Source organism: Bacillus rossius, chromosome 14 (assembly GCF_032445375.1).
Source record: "Bacillus rossius redtenbacheri isolate Brsri chromosome 14, Brsri_v3, whole genome shotgun sequence".
Classification (NCBI taxonomy): Eukaryota; Metazoa; Arthropoda; class Insecta; order Phasmatodea; family Bacillidae; genus Bacillus; species Bacillus rossius.
Genome location: NC_086341.1, coordinates 47,076,910 through 47,090,178, shown reverse-complemented (window position 1 = coordinate 47,090,178; position 13,269 = coordinate 47,076,910). Strand labels below are relative to the sequence as shown.

Genomic DNA, 13,269 nt, shown 5'->3' with positions numbered 1-13,269 from the left:
TGAATTAAAAAAAAAACACAGCATTAAAGCCATAAAAAACATTTTAAAAACTGAGTTATAAACATCATAATTGGTTAGCTCATTTCACTTACTTTTAGTGTTATTGAATTGGAGAACATTAATAGTTCTGATCACGCATGTGTCAATTGGCTGAAGCTCAGCGCAACACAGTGTTACCAAACCGACAACACACAAGTGCTCACCGCAGAGCCACTGCCCGCGCACTTCGGTGGCAGGTCATACTCTGACGGAGTACTCAAGTCCAACTGCCACAGACAACAAAACGTAATAAATAAATAAATAAATCCAACCCCTCAAACCAAAATGAAATTCATAAACAAGCAAGCAGTAGAACTCCATGTACTTAAATATAAGACAGACACATTCCTCTTAAAGAGCGACCTGCTTTGGAAGAGGGAGGTGCCATCAAAATGCAGAAGAGTGTTGTACAAAACCTACTTTGTGCCCACAGTCACTTATGGACTGTAGACAAAAGAGATGCTGGGGAGATCAGAGCAATAGGAATGAAGTGTTTGAGGAGTGCGTTGGCAGTTACGAGGCAAGATGGCATCAGGAATGAGATAGTACGAGTAAGAGCAGGAGTGCACGTCTGGAATGGGATCATCGGTATGGCCATGAGCAGAGAATGGGAAAAGAGAGGCTGCCTAGCAAGATGATGGAGCTGAAGCACACAGGAAGAAGACCCCAAAGAAGTCCAAGGAAGAGGTGGGAAGAGCAGACAGTTAAAGACATGCAGGAGAGAGAAGACTGTAATAAAGTGAAGGATGAGGAACGGTGGAGGGACAGAGGAAGATAAGAGACATTTTACGTTGCTGACCCGGCCACAGGCTGGAAGCAGCTGATGATGATGATGATGATGATGATGATGACATTCCTCTTGAAGTCCTCAGCTCACCCAGAAAATAAATTATTAAGTACAAAGAGACTGTAACAGGGCATACCCGTCCGAAGCGAGCAACCAGACGTGTCACTGAATCTATTCAAACCGCCCTATTACACAAGAGAATCTGACCAGGGGTGAGTGAAAGTAGTTGATTCCTGGGATGTTTCAGAAGCTTATAGGGCTTAATGACCGTTACTCCCAGGCGACCGAGGCAAGCAAGCAGTCTCTCATCTGTCGTCAGTTGTCGGTGACTTCAGGATTCTTCGATTACCAGCCCAAAGCTACTCTACAAGTCACACCAGGGAAGAGAGGCGTAGTGAGAGGATCATGTGTGGTCACGGGTTCGAGCCCTCCGTCGGCGAGTACCAACTCGCAGAGCGATTTAGCGAATCCCCGTTCCAGAAGCTTACCAGTGGAAGGGAGTTCTTGTTTGGATCGCTGAATCAGCACAGGCTGCCTAGATATTTAGGTTATATTTAAGGCATCTTTAGGGCTGTGTGGAAATATATTTTTTCTGTCCAGGAAATTTTTGGGTAGTAGATAATTTTTTTACTGCTGGAATTGGGACGGGACCGGGAAGGATTATTTTCCACGGGACTCTGGAAATAACTTAGTGAAATAAACAGCGCCTACCAATTAGGTAGAATAAAGGTTATTTCCTGAAATGTCCTTAGTAACATAAAAAAACATACATCTTGGGGTTTTTGGGTGGTTTAATAACAGCTGCAGAGACCAGTAGTTGGCCGCAAGGTGGTCACAAACACTACGTGGGCTGCGGGTTCAAGTTCTCTGGCCAGGAAGTCGCTGGCTGCACCACTACGCAGGGATCAACAGCGAGGAGGTCACACACTGGGCGAGTGCTCCAGCGGCAACAAGCGGAGCGCCCACACGACGCCACGTGGAGGTGAACAAGAGAAGAGCGAGTCAGCATTCCCGGCTGCCCGGTGCAAGATCACCACAGCTTAAGTTTGTAAGGTGAGACAATCTTCAGCATCTCGCCGCAGCATTTAGGAACACGTTTAACCATTTTATATTATAATTGAGATATTGAAGTTAAGTGAAAATTCTTTTAGACATGAAATTAAGAAAAGCATTCTTCAAAAATTTTTTTTGAAATATGCGGGCTAGCTTTCTACACCTACCAAGGTGAGTGCCAAATTTTCAATTCAGCTAGACCTTAACGGTAATAACTGTTCTCATGATTTTGTTTAAGGGAATTACATGTCTATGTAACCTGTGCAACCGTTAATCACTTCCCCTTAAGTTCCATTATCGTAAACCTTGATCCCTGTGTGTTTGTTAACTGAAGAGGAAATACAGCCGTGCAGTACCTTGGTGCCATGTAACCTCATGGCTTGTATGGCCAAGTGATGCAGCTTCTCTCGGTAGAGCTGGGCCGCTCTGGAGTTGTACTTCTGCTGAGCGTCTGTGGTCGCGCAGTTGTGCTGGCGGAAGAACGTCAGCTGAAATCAAACAATCATTCCCTACACCACTGTCCGAAACTGCCTTTCACTACAGCCAACAGGAATAATGTAACAAATTCTTTAGTACATACTTATACAGTAATATTTACTGCTCTTGCGACCACAATAGTTCCATTTCAGTCCATCTATTTCCGACTTGTTTTAGTTCTAGTACAAGCCTTTCATTATGTTTTCTTACGCACAAGTTTAAGGCACTGTTTTTGTTTTATAAAAGCTTAAGTAATTTCAATGTTTACTAACTGCACAAAACTTTTAAAACAGCAAACTTGTTTAAGGTGTGAAAGTTACTAAAAACATTATAAGAACACTTATAATCATTATGTTTATTCATTTGTATAAATCATAGTTTAATTGATAAATGTTTGTTTGTACCAATAGTCACATGACTATTTTAAGCAGCCTACTAAACCTTCATGACAAAGTTGTGCTAGGAGTAATAAGAATAACTGATATGCATTGGATTTAGAAATGAAATAAATGCTAATAAAATCTGGTAGTCTTTGTCATGAATAGACTGTAACAAGCCACCTCTGACAATAAATCGTTGATTATAAGGAATACACTTCAAGAAGAAATAGTGCAATAAAGACTGATAAACGAAGTTAAAACAATAGAAGATAAAATTATATTTAAGAAATACTTGTATTATAATCAGTCTCGTACTTCATCACGTGTATCAACATTGTGAATATTGAACTGAACTGTTTTTCAGACATGGTGCTACAAGGTTTTCCTAGAACATTGCGAGTCATCCAGGCTTATGACATCAGCAAACATCAAGAGTTTGTGCACCAGGCATCGACGCGCAGACCTGCCATTGCCCATCACGAGTCGACACTGTGGGTCTTCGTGCCAGGCACCGACGCACTGACCTGGTCGTTAAACATTGGTAGCTGACATTGTGAGTCTACATAACCAGAGATCAATGCCAGGACTTTTGTTAGGCGACCTACGAGGGCCATTCAGCAGTGAAAATTGGAGGAGCATCCAGAACTGTACCGCAATGAAACAAGTAACGTATAGCTCGTAGTCAAGTGTCATGATAATTGTTTGAATATCTATATAAAGAAAAGTGTCAATGTTCGTTCCTTCAAATTTTTAAATCTCCAAAAGTTCTTCACCAATTGCTTTGAAATTTTGACGCAAATTTGCATTTGAATACTGACGTGTTTTTATACACCTATGTAACTCCCGTGATAGGTTAAAAATAAAACTACTGATTTATAAAAAAATAAATATAAATGAAAGTGTTCATCTTCGGTGTGTGTGTGTCTATATATATATATATATATATATATATATATATATATATATATATATATATATAGAGAGAGAGAGAGAGAGAGAGAGAGAGAGAGAGAGAGAGAGAGAGAGAGAGAGAGAAAGATACAAAGCTGTAAAGAAATATAGATAGGGAGATGGACTAAAATATAGATAGAAACATGTGATATGGAGAGATATGAATAGAAATATATTGAGAGATTTATATAGAGGGGCATATATAAAGAGATAGAGATACTTTGCGTATGTGTACCTACATCAAAAAAATTACAAAAAAAAAATAAAAAAAGGCATAGAAACGCATGTGGGGCATTAGCTAGTTGTTACTAACTTCTAGACTTTGTTTTGACGAATGTTATAACTTTAACTCAGCCATAGATATTTGTAGCTAACCTAAAGAGTCGTCATGCATTTGAACACGCCGTAAGCACGAAACTGAATTAGAAGTTAGTCAAAAGATTAATTAGTTCGATCCGCTGGTCAATCTTATTGGGTCATGGATGTGTGGCTAGGGGCTTTGAATATATATACTGTATAGAAGTCGCGAGTGGATAGGATCTACTCTACGTTTTTCAGGAGCGTATGATGAGCAGCTTGGGAACTTCACCGCTGCAGTGCGCTGCCGTAACGCCCCGTATCGTCTTGGGTTGTCATTTGCACGTTAAGAGCGCAGCACTGTTGCCCGCTGTCATTCCCCCGCACCCCCCCACCCAACATTCACTGCAGCTCAAGGTCGTTCAGCGGGAGGGTGGGGAAGGGGTGTTTGACGAGTTTGACACTCGTCCGCCAGGGACCACCACAAGTCGATGCCCTAGAGACGGTGGCGATTGCGGCGGTGAATTAACAGACTACCTCAAAACCGTATCAGAAATTTTAACCTGGGCTGGCGACTTCTATACAGCATATGTATTCAAAGCCCGGGGGGTATGAGCACGTGACGGACGGACTCACGGCGTTGGCGTTGCCGCCCAGCTGCATCTGCCGCAGCTGCAGCCAGGTCCAGTTGGTGTCGAGCTGCGTGGAGCGCACGAAGGACAGGTGCACGCCCAGGCCGCGGTGCACGGCCGAGCAGTCGATGCAGATGAACACCCCGTACGTCACGCTCGCCCACGTGGGGTTCTTCGCGTCGCAGTCGAAGCACACCTGCGAGTCCCCGGGCCCCGCCCAGCAACAACCACTCCTCTCAACACATTTGCAAACAACCCACTGCCCGCAACTGCAAACAATTTATTGTAAATACACGTTCGATCACCATATTTCACAGCATTCCGACTTCAAATTTCTGTACCTTAAATAGAAATACAGCAAATCTTCCTTAAGACGTTCCTGTATTAAAAGTTCACAACATTATTCCCTTGATCACTTACATATATCCCTACGATAATTTTTCCCATTCATGATGTTCGCATTGATAGATGTTTTCCGCATGTAATGTTCAACGTTTGTGGAAAAAAAAAAAAAAAATAAAGCAATAATTTTTATCTTTAAACTTTTAAACTCTATTTTTATAGTTAATTTTTAAAAAATTCACGATAACGAAACAATTTGTACTGCACATGACCTTCGATACCTGTGCCGCATGCCACGCGCTGTTTGAGAGTATTTTTCGACCAATCATCTGCTTACATTTGTATAGAATGAGAGGCTGTATTCCATTTTCCCTATTCCAGTTATACCATGTGACGAATACGCAGCAAAAACCAGGTTCCCACCAGCCAATATTCGTAGACCTGTTTTTTTTTTTTCAAGCAGACAATTTGAAGATTATGCTAAACTATCCCAAGTCAAATGATGAAAAACTGATTAGTTTGAGGACAAGCTTAAAGGAGCATGCATACAATCGGTGGGAGATACAACACCTACCGTGAAAGAATATGCCCATTTCAGATATTTGTCCTTCAACAATTCTGGAGTTTGAAGATACAAACAAGGTAATGTACAAGGTAATGGAGAAGACCAGATGACAACGATTCAGATGATGCGTTGCATGAAGATCTACCACCCGGCTACACAGGCCGTCTAGGCAGCACTGCAAGTACTGTCTCCCGCACCAACTGAACCCTAGTTGTAACGAGAGAGGAAGTCCTTCCAAACTACACATGAGCCCCACTCTCTGGCAGCAATAACGACATTTCTAAATCATCAACCGACCTCGTACACCGCTCAGCATGAGAGCTATATCACACGGCAAGAGCACCTAATTGCTCTCCATCAGATAATGCTGTCTTTACGCATCACGATGAGTCCTCCGATTTGGACTGGGTTTTAAACACGGGTTGGGACGTCTCACCCCCAAAACCGATCCGCCTGGGTCAAACAGGGATGGGACAGTACATCAACCAATACATGATGCCAACCTATGATTGTATAGCTGCCCAACATTTTTATTCACTGTGTTACTAAACAAAAGCGAATAAATAAACAACTGTGCCCGGAAATAACGCTAGAAGTAAATGACTTCAAAGTATCTGTTCACTAGATAGTGGCGCAGAAAAATCGTGTGTAAGTGAAGAATTGGCAGCACATCTATAAAGAAGTAAGATTCAATTTCCTGAAATGCCAGTACCACGAATAAAACATTCAGGAGTTAAATCAAGGGCTAGTCCAATAATTAACAGACAAGTCATACTACATATAACTGGATCACATGAACTGAAGACTGCATCGGCATTAAAAGACCTAGCTAACAATGAATATTTGCAGCTGACTTCCTAACACAGTAGTTCATCATACTCAACTTTGGTGGGTGGACAATATATAACCACAATAAACCTGAGGTACTGACTACCATCTCTGCTAATAGGTGAAGTCTGTTGTGAAATTTTGTAGGTATCATCAGAGGTCTAAGTACTACAAGACAAGCAATGGGCCTAAAACCCACAACAAGAACTCATCATGACAATAGAAGAATTACAAAATTCCGTGAATTAAGTCGACATAGTATCCTATAGTCAGAAACAGCAATTGTAACAGTTATATACTTTTGCCCAAATACATTTTCAGACCAGACCAAGAAACTAATACAGGTCAGACACATAGATTTTCCCCTGTAAGACATAGCCCATTTCAACAAAGTATTTGTTTTTAGCGGAAGCATATTCCAAATTAATGCTATAATGGAATGTGGTCAAGAGAGAGGCAGGCCCATATGTTAACCCTATGATCCATGTACGTGAAAAGAATGTGACAGTTCGACTTTGTTTAGATGCAAGGGAAACCATACGATTACGGTTCGCGATCGAGAACGATCACAGCAGACTAAGAAAATTCCAAGTCTGTATCAAGGGATAAAGTATGTAACCACCACGGACCTATCAGCTGAATTCTTGCAGATATCCCTGGAAAAGGAAATTCTAAATAGTACACAGCTATTCACGTTTCAGTTTACGCCCTTTGGATTATGTAATGCAGTGGCAGAGTTTACACGGTGTCTCGATGCTACATTAGGCCCCAAATGAAAAGGTTTCGCACTAGCTACACTCAACATTGCAGGACCCTACCAAGAGTTACAGGCACAACTTAACACCTAACCACCAGCAACATCAGATAACATGTTTTATGAGTGTTTATGTATGTGCAAGGGACAGTTGGTATCCCAGCTGGGCACGATTGTGACTGGTCACAACATTAGGGAAAAGTATTTAATACATATTTAATATGTTTTAAGTTACTAATGTAGTTGACCTAACCTAGCCAACAACTCACTACAAAATTTTTAATGTTGCTAACCTAACTAAATTAACGAATTATATGATTTTACAGTATTTAAAATGTAGATAACCTAACTTCACATACTGTTCCATATCATATTTACCCCTTGATTGTGATGACATGATCCTGTATACATTATGTAGTACATGATGCTTGCTATTTTAATTTAGCATGCCGACAAATCCTGTCCAAACAAAAACTCAAATTACAAACGTAACTCATTGTTATATCACAAGTATTTGTAATGTCAAGGATGTTTCGATGTACTATATTTAAACCAGCAAGCATCATGTACCACAGGATCATGCCATCAGTATCATTGAATGTGTAATAAGGAACATTTACCTGCCTTTGATAGGCATGACAGTTACGCATATACATTAAAACTTTCTCTAAATAAAGCACCAAGTTATGTCACTAATACAAGCAATAACATTGCTACCTTTTATATGCTAACGGGACTAACCTCATCGGCACAACAAACCAGCACCGTGTAGCATGGTAAGCACTGCGGATCTGCACAGTGGTCATCAGGCACATCAGCTCACTATACAACATAGGGGGAGTTCCTGATCCTCCAACCAAGTTTATACTTCTCTTGCTTGCAGCATATGTTAACTTGATACCATTAGATAACAATAACCTATAACCTAGCAAGAAGTATTTTTAAAATTTAAATACCAGAACATATATTCAATACCACACACAATAGAAAAACTGGAATTGCTAACCAGTAATTAACATGAACCATCAGCTGGTCACAGTATGTGACAAATATTAAATGCCAAAACAGAACTTTAACAGTTTTAAACTTTAACAGTTACTAAAGTATAAAAACGTTTTTTTTGGCATACCTTATTGTGCGTAATCGCACGCAACCTCTTAAACACCAATTGTATGTCATTTTTATTTGGACATTGATCTGCCATTTTTGACTTGTTGTCAAATACGACCGGAAACAGAAAAGAACGGAAATGTATGGAAAAAGACAGCAACAACATGTTTAAATATAGTCGAACTCTTATTAACGCAGAATGAGTAAGTAAAATAGACACAGATTATTATGTGTGGGCCCAGAAATTATAGATTTATTCACCAATAAAACTGGGAATACAATTGGCCAATGTAAAAACAATTGGCGCAATGAAAAAGGCTTTATTATTTTCCACCATTATACTTTTATTTAAAAGTACTTTAAAGGTATTTTTAAAATTATGTTAATATGAGTGGGACCACAATCTTTTCTCGGCAACTGTACGAGTCAAAATGTGACATCGTACGGCCGAAAGGCCACCCCAAAGCCCGACCTGCACCCGCCAGTACTCGGCTCCGCTAACGGAAAGCACCCCTAGCCATGACCCACCTGAGTCAAGTGAGCGAACCGCAGCCCAAGGTAGAGAATAGGGACCCATTTTAATTACGAATGCAACGCACTCCCCGTGCCTACAAAATTCCCCACACAATAATAAAGTAATCAAAAACAAACAAAAGCCCCTAATTAATAGAGTGCGACGTAGGAGTGCCCGGGTCACTCACGTGTAGTTTTCTACTAAAACAGCTGTGAGTGCAACCCTTGCGGCCTTCAGCCTAAATTCAGTAGTGAAACGTGTGACGTAACGCAAACCACCCCAAATTAGCATTATCATTCGCCACTGGAGTAGTTACCAAGAAACAGACAGTCTCCAGCTTGACTCTAATATTCAAACTTATTTTAGACAAACTTATTAAATGTCAATTCTAAAACATATATATATATATTAAGTTAATCATTAAGTTTTATTATGTGAATTTAGAGCCACTTAAATTTAGTAAATTATATATATTTTTACGAATAACGGAACTTTAGAAACTCTGGCGCGACAGGGAGCTCACCCCTCCCCTCGCGCCAGGGCCGGACGCGAGTACAGCGCGACTCACGGACCGGGACGGACGCACGTCCCACGGGGAGCCAGCATCTCTTTGTTTCACCGAACGTCCATCTGGTAATTATAGTCGCAACCAAAACCTTTTTTTAAATACTCCCCGTGTGCGCCCGGTCTTTTTCTGGTGTAGGGCCTAACCCAGCCGTGTCAATTTAACTCGCCCCACACAAAGCATTACGTGGGGCCGTGCAGTATACAGTACGGGCCGTCTCCCGCCACCCCAGAACTTTAGTTAATCGCCCAGTGCACAGGCACAGGCTACATCCAAGCTTAAACGTGTTTTTAATTTAGTAGCGAGCCACGGTCCACACAGGTGGGCCCGCGCGTCGCAAGTTACCGATTACGAGATTAGCCGATGGTAATCGAACGCTCTCCCTTGACTGCGACTGGCGTGAGGACTTAATAAGTAAACACACGTAGAGGCACGCAGGTGTCCCTCTCAGATAACGTGTGCAGTGTAATCGTGTACGTAAAAGCACCAAAGAGTGCCGTTTTGTCAAGTGTAATTGTAATAATAGTGTAATCAAAATTTCTACGTGTTCCGATGCCTCATTTGCAGTCATGTACCGCCGAGTAGACCTCGCGCCCAATGTAATGAACCAGTGTAAATCGTGAACAATAAAACGTCACCCGCACCTCCCGTGCGCGACGTGCGACCCGTAGAACAAACAGAACAGTGTATGTAAATTAACCTAAATAACCCAACCTAATCAGAAAACAAATTCCATCACCGCCGATGGTTCTAGCGGACCACGCTGGGGCAACGAACCCACGACCATCACACGGTTAGACACCGAGCTAGCCTGGCGCCCTCCCGGAACAGAAATCTCTAAGAAAGCCAGCCACCCCGCTAGGACCTGCGCCCGACCTCGAACACGAGACCGCGGCGGACGACAAATGTTTGTGAGATTTCAGAAAGAGGAGGAAAATAATAATGTAAGAGAACATTAAAAATAAATAGAATTATAGGTACCCTGGAGTCGCATATAATTTGCTTACATGTGAACACGAATAGGTTATGTACAATACATTTCTTCGTGTCTCGATTTGCTTACATATGAATCGGACTTAGTACTACATCCAGGGGCGTAGCCAGGAGGGGGTTTTAGGGGTTCAAACCCCCCCCTTAGCCCTAAATCTTTAATTAAATTTCTTATTCATCACTCAAACAAATTTCATATTAAAAATTAATAAAATTTTTACCATTACAATATTTAAATTTAAGTACCGAAAACTACTAAAATAGCACTATTTTACACCTTAAAATCAAAATTTTCCCGGGGGAGGACCCCCGGACCCCCCGCTTTAATACGGGGGTGGGGGGGGCATGTTTCTTAACACCCCCCATACACAAATCCTGGCTACGCCACTGACTACATCTACCAAAAATGTTCTCAGTATTACGTTCTAAAATTTATAAATAAGTCTCCTTGTATAATATTATGGCTAATTTGTTCAACCCATCAGCCATCAAAATGCAGAAAGACAAAAAATACGAATTTGTAGAATCTACACTCACTAGCGCTTGTGTGATTGAGTACACTGATATATATTATAGTACGCATTAGTAATTTATTTTCTATGACGACATAAATTAAAAAAGAAAGTTATTTGATTGTAGGAAATACACTTTTATTTTAAATGTAATTTTTATTATTTTATGCCGTTATATTTTAGGTTTCCCAATAACTTTATTTAGCGTTTTTGTGAATTTGCAACAACGATGCCGAGATGGTGTTTTGAACCTGGTTGCAAAACTGGGTGTACCCTAGGATCACCAAATCATGAACTCCATCGAGACGTAATCATTGAAACATGCCCTTTTTTTATGCTAATTTGTGACCGATAAATCTTTTTCATATTACCTATGAATATGTATTTTTAATTAAATTGTGAGGCGTATAATAAATAAAAACAACAATTTTGCAGTGACTACTTATGGTGATATTTTTCTTTCGTTCCAGCCAATTTTAAAACCACTTTATTTTCCAATATAAAGTTGTAAAAACCATTTTTAAATTGTAGAGTACCTGCAAGATTGCAGAAAGGGTATTCACTCCCATCTTGTTCCTTTCATCCGTCCATTGAATGTTCAACTGTCGCGGAGGGGGGAAGACGGCCTGAGGAGAGGCGCGACAAAAGTGTATCATCAACCCAACGTAAATACGGGATTTTTAGGCGTCCCGGGAGACTTTTTCGGGACCCCGTGTACGATCGTTAAAAAACGGGACAATCCCGTTTTTACGGGACGTTTGGTCACCCTAGTGTACCCATAGGGTAGGTGGGGGCAATTGTCCGCGATTTTTGGTTTTAAATATTTGTGGACTGCAGTTATATGTTTTTATTAGGTTTCTGGTATAGAATTAAAATATTAGGATGTAACTAACCATTGTATAACAATTCCAGCCAAATATAGTTATTATTTTAGGAAATATTAATTTTTATTCGAACAAATGATTGTGCGGAGATTTGCCCCATTTTGTGGGGCAAAGTTCCGCACTGCGGAGATTTGCCCCAATAGTAGAAAACGGGAGGTAAAAATAGGAATTCTATTAAAACTCATCATAAAAACTTTATTTCAGTAGTTATAAAAGTCACTAGAAAGAATAGGAACTGTGGAAGGCTTATTTTTTAAATATCTAACTACCATCTCTGAACATAACATTGTGATGGATGAAAAAATAGGCTAATATTACAAGAACTTAAACTTATTGAAAATCTCCTACGCCAAAAAGTGTAGTTTACTTAACATAAAAAAATAAAAACAATGTTTGCAAGAGGAACTACCTTCCAAATTAAAGACTAGGAATATTTTGATTTCTCGACTAGTAGACAGTCAAATCAGTCAAATCGTCTGGGAAAGTTAACATTTTATGAAATCTAGCACTGTGGTTCTCATTTGGTTTTGACAGTTTCAAGATGATATCTTTTTTGTCAACGAACGCTTCTTCTGGAGTTTCTGAGAATTTGTAGGTATTAGGATACCGCTTGAAAAACATACATTCGTATCCTCCGTGGCTTTGAGAAAGGATTTTAGCCACATAAAGTAGGAAAGAGTCCTTAGTTTTTCCATGAACTTTAACTATAGCATAGTCATTCGATGATAGCGAACCAGAGTTGTTCTTATTCTCTTCAAAGTTTTCTGTTTCATCTTCATCAACCTCACTTCCAGAAAACAGAGACCTCACATCAAGGTCAGTGTCACTGTTATGAAGAGACATTTCACCTTCAGATTCTGAAGTGCTTGAGAACTCAGTCTTTTTATTTTTTGTTTTTTTATACCTTTTTTCAGGAGGAAAGAGCTGTAGGTATACCCTGCTTCCTTGACATCAAACGTTTCTCCTTTTCAGTTGCTTCTTTTTTCTTTGCATTCAATTCTTTTTCCATGTTTTCTTTATGAGGAGTTGACGTGAGCAACACAGATTTTAACCCTTTTCTTGACCGTTTCCTTCTTATAAGTATTTTCGGAAGAGGAATTATTTCTTCTGGGCTCTTGGCTTGATGCTGACATTGTTCAGCATCGTCTTTGGCTGAAGTGCTATCAATAACAGCAGGAGGTTGGGCAACAAATTCTTCTTGGCTTGCGACACCTGATGAATGTGCTAAGGAGGCAGAGGATGTTGGATCAGGAGCAGCTTCCGAGATTTTATCAGGTTGATTGAATGCAATCAATCTATTGTTATCTGGGTCCTGTAAGTCTTCTTCTTCTTCTTCATCTGCTAGTTCCTGGTTTGTTATTTCAGCAGGAAGAAAGTCATCATCTGTGAATTTATTTACATCCAAGGGGTAAATTCCTGCACCTCTAAAACCTTGTACGGCATTTTCGATAGTGCCTGCCTTCTCGAAAGCTATCTTGAAAGCTTCGGCAACACAGGATATGTTGAAAACTTCCCCTGGGTGATTGACATCCCAAGTGTCAACAGCAGCATCGTAATATTTTTTCAAGGGACCAAAAAAATTACGATCA

The 13,269-nt window shown here is 40.4% G+C and overlaps 1 protein-coding gene and 1 long non-coding RNA gene across 3 annotated transcripts in view; one reads left to right on the top strand and one right to left on the bottom strand.

Annotated features, from left to right (window-relative positions):
- The window catches only part of LOC134538876 (uncharacterized), a 47,975-nt gene extending 44,398 nt beyond the window's left edge, over window positions 1–3,577 (top strand). For both annotated transcript variants that reach the window (XR_010076226.1, XR_010076227.1), the window contains exons 2-3: window positions 1,628–1,879; window positions 3,101–3,577. This is a non-coding gene — a long non-coding RNA (uncharacterized LOC134538876). The remainder of the gene's footprint in view (window positions 1–1,627; window positions 1,880–3,100) is intronic.
- LOC134538875 (ADP-ribosylation factor GTPase-activating protein 2) overlaps window positions 1–8,328 on the bottom strand; it is a 33,787-nt gene extending 25,459 nt beyond the window's left edge. Inside the window, exons 1-3 of the mRNA XM_063380454.1 lie at window positions 8,235–8,328; window positions 4,621–4,812; window positions 2,236–2,367 (exon numbers count right to left, since the gene is read on the bottom strand). Of these exons, the coding sequence (XP_063236524.1) occupies window positions 2,236–2,367; window positions 4,621–4,812; window positions 8,235–8,309 (399 nt within the window). The 5' untranslated portion in view covers window positions 8,310–8,328. The remainder of the gene's footprint in view (window positions 1–2,235; window positions 2,368–4,620; window positions 4,813–8,234) is intronic.
- Window positions 8,329–13,269: the final 4,941 nt, after the last annotated feature.